Source organism: Cariama cristata, unplaced genomic scaffold, assembly GCF_000690535.1.
Source record: "Cariama cristata isolate BGI_N322 unplaced genomic scaffold, ASM69053v1 scaffold8882, whole genome shotgun sequence".
NCBI lineage: Eukaryota > Metazoa > Chordata > Aves > Cariamiformes > Cariamidae > Cariama > Cariama cristata.
This window is the reverse complement of record NW_009604383.1, coordinates 30,966-39,359: the sequence shown is the minus strand read 5'-3', so window position 1 is coordinate 39,359 and position 8,394 is coordinate 30,966. Positions and strand designations below refer to the sequence as shown.

At 44.5% G+C, this 8,394-nt stretch overlaps 1 protein-coding gene across 1 annotated transcript in view; it reads left to right on the top strand.

Annotated features, from left to right (window-relative positions):
- Positions 1–3: 3 nt before the first annotated feature.
- Positions 4–8,394, top strand: part of FHDC1 (FH2 domain containing 1) — a gene marked incomplete at its 5' end in the record, with an annotated part of 30,399 nt that continues 22,008 nt past the window's right edge. The window contains 3 exons of the mRNA XM_009695581.1: positions 4–264; positions 7,195–7,256; positions 7,832–7,934. Coding sequence (XP_009693883.1) covers positions 4–264; positions 7,195–7,256; positions 7,832–7,934 — 426 coding nt within the window. The remainder of the gene's footprint in view (positions 265–7,194; positions 7,257–7,831; positions 7,935–8,394) is intronic.

Below are 8,394 nucleotides of genomic sequence, written 5' to 3'. Positions count from 1 at the left end.
GGCCCCAACGTACCCCTGCCTCCGCAGCTGATAAATGGGCACGACAGCCATGGCAAAAAAAAACGGATGCGGAGCTTTTTCTGGAAAACTATCCCTGAAGAACAGGTCCGCGGTAAAACCAATATCTGGACGATTGCTGCCAGACCGCAGTATCAGATTGATACAAAGACAATCGAGGAACTTTTTGGGCAGCAGGAAGAAACCAAGCCCCAGGACCTCCGAAGTCGATCTTTAAAGTCTTCGTTTAAAGAGACCAAAGAGGAGGTAAGGCTTGAAGTAAAACCTCTCTTTTACTTAATGCTGTAGGAATTGGTGTGAATTCTGACTCGCCTTTGTCTCCTCCTCCATCCTGTTTCATCCTTACGGCAAATTTGTCTTGATTTGAAGGAGAAGGGAACCATGGGGCGGATAAACTCTTTGTTCTTAGTGGCACACATTTGTTTTTCAAAGAGCTAACACTGGTTTATCATTTTAACTTGGTAAGTGCTGTGATTTGATCACCTGCTAAAATAAATAAAAATAAGTGGGGGGATCTGAAGACATTCATGTTTACTCACATTGGATAGCCCTTGAGTTTTCGGTGTGAAACACAGGTGTATTGTAACTTTTCTCTTCAGCTCTTCCACTATGTCTGTTGTGCAAACAAAATGTTCTGCATGCGAACAGGAGAGAAGAGAATCCTGTTGCAAGGGTTAATGCTGTATATACATACGCTTGATGTCCTAGAGACATCAGGAAGGGAAGTACCAGTATGACAGCGAGGAAATAAAGCGTAATATAGTGATTAAGGGAGTTTTTTATTTTCTTGAGATAATTTTGAATGTTCAACCTCCATAAATGTTGCTTTCCTACTAATGAAAACTGTATTTCGTCTACCCTGCTTTTTCTGGACACTAAAATAACCACCTGAGAAGGTCTGAAGTGAAGATTGTTACTGGTTTCTGTTCTGGTCGTGAGATGGTATATACAGAGCACTTTCAGGTTCAGACACTCTGGTGAACTGCTAAGTAGCTTTTCTAGTTCTTAAATCCTGATTTAGAGTCAGCCTCTTCGTGAAGCCTGAATTGAATTGTCTCAAGTGATCTTTCTGTGGAGTAATTGGAGGGTTGAGATGCAGATTTAATCACCGGTGTGTGTCTACGTACACCTTAGCTTGGAAAGAAAATGCAGAGGGCAGGGGGTTAAGAGATGTAACGACATACCAGTATTTAGTGAGAAAAGAGGGACTTGATGGTATCTTGCAGGATTCAGCTAATGTCAAAATAAGACCAGCAGGGACAAGGTGAGAAACCATTGTACTGATGGTGTGCGTGTTGTACATAGACTAAAATAAGGGGTTTAAAAGAGGCACGTGTGTTGCAGACTCTGAAACCCTGGCATCGGGAAGGAGTAATTGGGGCCATCGTCAGAGGTAGTCATTAACCCCTGGGCTGTTCTCAGGCTGTGCTCATCTTCGAACCAGGATCGCAGTGAGTGGACTCCCTGTGCGGCGCACAGGCGTACACAGCTCTGGCCCCGGCTGTTTCCCCTTTCAGGACTGCCGTCTGTTGAAGATCTAGTTAGAGCAGAGATGATGATAAGTTTCATAAAGTGCATGTGGCCCCTAGCGTACAGTAGCTGGGGCGGAGGAAACGCCAGCGTGCTCCAGAATGCACGCGTTTTCATGTACAGCTTGAAACTCAGGGCATCCTGGGGAGGTTAAGAGCAGCATTACAGATTAAAATTACAGGGCTGCAAAACTAGGGTTTCTCCAAAATACAGTGCCTTGGAAGCAAAAACCTGCCTTGCTACAAGTTAATGTTTTTTTTGCATCTGTCTGGAGCTGATACGACGGTCCAGTGCCTGTCCAGCCCGGTTCGGGGCTCCCACCGTGCCCTTGCACGTGGCAGGCGGTGAGGCAACAGGACTTGCCTCTGAGTTACGCTGCTTCAGCGACAATGTTGTCAGCTCTGTTGCTAAGCCTTGTCAAGCATGCCACAGCAGTGTGTCAGACAGTGATGAGCAATTTCTTGTGTGTTAATGGACTTTGCAGTCCTAGCTGCTTAGCAAGGAGGGAAGGAGATAATCCCGAACAACTCTGTGTTATTGAAGTGCGGAAGCACGGATGTGCATCAGCTCGCATGCTTAGCGTTACTACAGGCATCATCCAGCAGGAGTATGGAGATTTGAGGCATAGGCAATGTTTGTGATTTCCGTCATTGGTGCTGTCAGCTGCTGCTCGCTTTGACGTACGATGGTTATCTGCAGTCCCCTGTAGTAAAACCTATGGAGGCTGGAAGGAGCTGGGGGCAGGCTGAGGCACAGAGCATCCCTGTGACCTTGAGAGCGCGCCTGCGTGGGGCTGAGCACGCTGTCGTTCTCTTCCTGGCTGCATCGCTGGCCTGGCAGGGGAAGGTGGGTGAGACGTTCTGTGTTTCGGTACTTCTGTTCCTTCTGTATAAAACACAATTGATTTTAGAAAGTGCTTTATGGTCTAGCAGTGAAAAATGTTCTTTGAAGTTTAAATAGTGGAATTAGTCTAGTTGGCATAGTATGTCAACAAAGAGTTTTCAAGGTAACTTCAAGTGCATAAATTCCAGGTATCGCTTAGATCCAAATCCAAAAAAACCAGCATGTGTCCAAAGGACGTGCACGGCCGGAGAGCCTGCTCTTTCGGCTCGGTGGGGTTCCCCCCGGTGCAGCGGTGACGAGTGACTCCTCAGCCAGCGGTGAGGGCACTGCCCAGAGGGACGGGGCACAGCGGTTTCACACCTTCGCCAGAGATCGCCCTTGAGGATGAAATCATGAGCAGTTTTGGGGAAAGCTCTCTCTTCACGCAGGAGCTTACAATACTGCATGTCCTTTTAGTTCCTCACTCACCAGAGGTGTATAAAGGGAATTTAGATGCCCAACTCAGGTTATTGAATCCCAATTCTGGAGGCTTAGCACTAAACATCATCATTATAACAGAAGTTCCTTTTGAGATTTGAGTCAGGCTCCTACAACAAGCTTTTTCCTTTTTGTAAACAATCCCTACCAAACCCTTAGGAGATTAATTAACATGTTTCCTTGACAAGGCTTAATTTGCCCTATGGTTTCATGTAATTTGAGCCTCTGAAAAGTAGGGGGTGTAGAGTTAGGTTTACACACGGGTTTACTTTCCCCATCCTTCGTGGTGTCACCGTGTGGTACAGGATCCACCGAGCGAGGCGACGGCTCTGCTGGCAGCGGAGCGGGCAGAGCGGCTCTTGCTCTCTCCTTGGAGCTGTCCCCCTCCCGTCCCTCACCTCCCCTCTCCGTGCACCGGCCCCGGCAGACATGGGACCCTCTGTAAACAGATTTAAGTTAAGTAGCTCAGCGGAATGCTGTTGGGGTTTTCTGTTTGTTTTCTACTGGAGTAGTTTTCTGCTATTTTTGTGAGTTTTGACGGCTTGCGAAAGGGTGCGGTGAATGCCAGAGCCCGTGCAAGGGGCTGGTGAGAGGAGGAGAGCGCAGGAAGATGGAAGGGGCGAAGAGAGTGTCTCTCCTCCCCTCTCCTAGCTGTGCCCTCTCCCTGTTTTCCCTGGGCTGGCTCTGATGCTCATTCCACCTTCTGGAGAGCTGATTCAACCTGTTAATCCAACGCGGCAAACAACCGATGGGGTGAGTACCAGTGCCTGCCTGAGGGAAGGAGCGGGCTGGGAACGTGACGAGGGAGGACGAGGTGGCGCGGGACAGCCCTGTGGTAAGATGCTAGGTTCGCTCTGCCGCACGGTGGAAGCGCATCTTTCCTCAGCCGCTGCAGGCCGTGCGGGCGGCTCGGAGAACAGGGGCCGAAATACCCAACCCCACAGTGGTGGTTAGCGTGTTGTCAAGTGGAAGCTGAAGCCGGACGTTGTCTGGATCCTTCCTTACCTCCCGCCTTTTTCTTCCACGCCTGCTGTAATTTGTAAGCTGCATCCCGCCATGTGAAACCCCACTGTTCTTCTCCAAAGAGTACATACAGTGTTTTACTTTCGCTAATCTGTCATAAATCCACTTTGTCACGTTCCTGTTCCTCATTGACAATCTCATGGCAAGAAACTCCTGTTGCATTTCTGCAGTCCCTGCAAGGTCAGTATTGATGTGGGGCTTTTTGTGTCTCCCAAGAACATTCCTCTGAGTCTTCGGTGTTGATTACAAATCTGTGTCAGGGTTCAGGAGTAGATTACCTGTTACCATCACCACAACTTCACCGTGGTACTCAAGCTAATTTCCCCCTTCCCTTAATATATCTAAACCAGTGACTATTTCAGTGCTGTATTAACATTTGTCAAACCGATGCTGTTATTAGCCCGCGTGATCTGTGCCTGCTGCAGATTTCAGAAATACGCTGAGTGGAACGCTGTGGTGATGAGAAGCAGATTCATGAGTGGATGGGCTGCCCTTGCGTCGAAGATTGCACTGTTTATGGAGGAGAGGTGTCAAGTGTGTGAGGGGGTGACACTTGCGCTGGCTGGCAAAGGGCAGGTGCTGAGAGGGTGAGAAATATCTGAGAGAACTGTAGTGATTCAAGAGTGGGAGAAACAAAAATCTAACAGTTCTCTCTGGCAGGAGAAGTTGAAGCAGATGAGAATGGAGAAAGCTCTCCTGAATTTATCTAAAGTAAATCATAAGAAACCATAGGAGAGTTTTCTTTGGTATAGGGAATCCCAGTGAGACTAGGAAAGTCTGTTCTCAATTCTTAATTACAGCCCAGCGTAACTTTTTGAGTCAGGAGGTCCAAGACTGCTACTGGCAGACAGAGCTTTAAAATCGCTTTCGGTGGCAAACAGAGATTTGGAAGATGCTGTGCTGGCACCAGTGCTGAAGATGTGTCTGAATAGAAGATAAGAGCAGACTGAGCAGATTTTATAAAAAACTGGGATAATGTTTGAAGGGTAAAAAGCAGCAGCCTGGTAGGAAGTCATACGCAGACAGCTTTCTGCAAGGACAAAATCGAATGAAAGCTCGGTGGGGAAGAGTAGACATTGCGAACAGATGTTAAGGCTAAGATTATGAATCTAATAGGCAACTGAACGTGGGATGGAAGATACCATATTTGTGTGCAAGGAGTAGGAACCTGTATTTACGGAGCATCTGCCAGGCTCCCCTTTTCTCCTCCTCACACTCCCATCTGGAAACTTCTTGAAGGTAGTTAAATAATGTCAGCTTTTTCAAACACTTTTGCTAATCTTGAAGTGGACACCAAGCAAAGAGTGACCAAAAACTGAGCCATTTGTTTTGATGGTGCACTTGAACAAGAAATGAGAGAAAAAATAAGAGTACAGTCATATACAGAGCAAGAGGTATGTATCAAATCCTTGTACTTAAGAACAGCTGGGACATTTTTATGTTGTGCTGATAAGGCAAGTGCAGCTGTATATGTTGCCATCTCTTTTTTTTTTTTCTTCCAGGGAAGATGTTAAAAAATTCTCTCGTTTTGTTTGAGGTTGTACTGTAAATTTGAGTTGTGCCATGGAAGGCAAAGGTTTACCCAGCTGATGGTCAGCCTTACTGTACCAGTTACCGACTGTGACTGAAAATAGTATGTACAGAAGGTTAACTGTGAATATGCTTTAAAAATCCCAACAAACCAGAAGCCAGATCATGACGGCAAAGCTTATAGGCTTAAACTAGTACAGAGAAATCGGAAAATTAGGAGTGGCCAGAGCAGTTGGAGACTGGAGCGGCAGTTTGAGAGGTCAGTGAGAGGTCCCTGCAGTAAAACGTTTGAAAAAGATTAGATACCGTGGGGGGAGAGACGGCTGAACCTGTCCTGTGTTAAGGGGCTTTCCCTTAATGATCTGTTGGGGGCCTTTCAACTCCTCAGATAACAGGGGAATAAACCACAATCTGTCCTCTTATCTTTGCGTATGCTAAAACTGAAGGGCTTCAGGCTTGCAGTCATCTAATTAGAACTAATACACTGGTGTTTCCAGTGTTTTCTAGTCTTTGTTGGGTTTGGAAGAGAGGGAGTTCCAAAATTTCAGAACACTTTTTGGATCGCTCTTTTCAGCAGATGAGGAGGCTGTCTCCTGGGCGTACGTTGAGGATAGCACATTAATCATACCAGTATTTTCACCATCGCCAGCTGACTGCAGGCTAATTCAATTTCATGACAATGCCAACATGGCATTTATATACGTATTTCTAATTCATGTGCTGTCACAGAGCTCAACGCACCTTTCCAGTTGTCGAAACCTCAAACATCGTGTGAGTCCAACAGCAGTCCTGAACATCGGAGTGTACCGAGTTGTTCTGCTGTAGCAGTCGGGTGGCACTGTTAGTGCGAAACAATTCTCCGGTCCTTGTAAATCTTGTGACTTTTGTAGCTGTTATCACCAAAACAGCTGCGGTAAAATTTTAACCTTAAGGACACGATTTGCTAAAACAGGGCAAACGTCTCAGGCTTGAACTTGTATGCTGTTACAGGAAGAAAAACTAGTATAAAAAGAATTAACTGTCTTATTTAGAATTTTTTTTTAAAACAAATTAGGCAAAAAAAATTAATTTTTTTTTTCTTCTCTGCTTAATCCCCAGAATTGTACACATAAGATGATACAGCAAATCAACTTTAGAATATGAAGTGGGGGAGACTATTATTTTATTGTGGTTTTCTGTTTGCTTCTAGGTAAAGCAAACAGATTTGAGCCTTATCTGTCTCAGGTTTTGATTCAAGATTGACTGACTTATCTTTCCGTGGATCAGCATGGCTGTTAGTTCGTATGACTGAAATCAGTAGTGTGTGCTGACCCCTGCTTCGAAAGCCCATCCTCATATTTGTTACAAAACCTCTGAAATACGTGGGTTTTGAAGTGTGATTCTCACTAAGTGTGGGGCCTTCAGATGCAGTACCAGGTATTACTTAATAAGCGACGTTTTGCAGGTGCAGCATTACAAAATAAGCAAGAAGAATGTTTTTACTTTGTAATGAAATACAACTTACCTTGATTCCTTCCTTCTCTGACTGTTGCTATGTGGTTTTTTTTTCCTTCACTTGGAAAAAGGTGTCGTGGGTGTGCTGTGTATTTCCCTGGTAACGAGTAGCTCTGTAATACATGACCTTTGCTGTTAAGAAGCGACTCTGTATTCATTTGGCCCGTGATTTGGTGGCAACTGCAAACAATTATCTGTAGCAGCTTATGAAATGGTATCTGCATTGTATGCTCCTTTCTTAGATATTGGTAGATTAATCTCTCTTGCTTTCTCTCTCAGGTTTCCATTTTGGATGCAAAAAGAAGTATGAACATTGGGATATTTCTCAAACAATTCAAAAAGTAAGACTTGATTTTTCCATGCAGCTAGCGCCAGCTATAGATGTGTGAAATTCTTTGTAGTTCTCAGCAGATGTATTGTATGTTGTGCTCTTTTTCTTGTGGAGTTTACGGTTCTATACAGGTTCGTCAGAAGTAACTACATTTCATAATTTGTTTTTTAATATGTTTCATTTTGAGTACCAGTGTGACGTAGCACCAAACGTTTAGAGTTTGCTACAGTTAACCAGTTGAAGTGAGTTTTGAGGTATAGTTAAGGGAAGCCCTTATATCTCATGTAATACTGCATGAGAGCTGCTTTTCAGTGGCTTCCTTTCTTTATAAAGAATTAATAGAAAGGGGTGAGGTGAGGAATTTTTTTCAAGAGCAAGCTGTTTCAATGCTATCTTTATTCACTGACAATGTTGCCCTTCAGTACAGGCATCACTGAAAGTGGTGTTAGAACAATGCTGCTGTGGACACTGATACATAACCTCATTGTAATTCCTTTGAGTAGCCCAGGCATCGTTTTTTTTCAATTTGTGTAACTGTTCACCCTGCAAGTGTTAGAAATGTGTATGCTCAATTGTTTTTTCAAGGTCTGCTGAATCCATCATTGAAGATATTTATAATGGAAGAAGTGAGCCCTATGGTTCTGAACTGCTGCATGAATTTCTTAAATTATTACCAGAAGCAGAGGAGGTAAATAATGGTTTTACATGGAACTTATTTTTTTGTACAGTTCTACTGCCTGGGATTCCAACATGAAGCTCTGTGAAAGAGGAATCCTAAAGGCTTCCTGAGGCCAGGGGATAGGAAACCACTGAGTGCAAAGGTTTAATCTTCATTTGACATGTGGTATTGAGGTCGCATCGTAGTCATTCCCTTCGCATCAAGTAATTTCACCTACTTTTAAGGTGCTTCTTAGTGAAAGTAGTGATAAAGTACTTTTGTTTCTCTGATGTCCCTTATGATGTCCCTTTTGTCCCATAAACATTTTAGCAAGACCTGGAACCCTCCTGTGTGCAGATAACTCTGCTCTGGGTGGGTCAGAAAACTCAGAATCAAAGTATATCTTAGTGCAAACAAATTAAGTTTCCCTTCTTTGGCACCTGCCTCATGCTTTCCCATTGCAGTGCCTGCGAGTTGAATATTAGTAGCC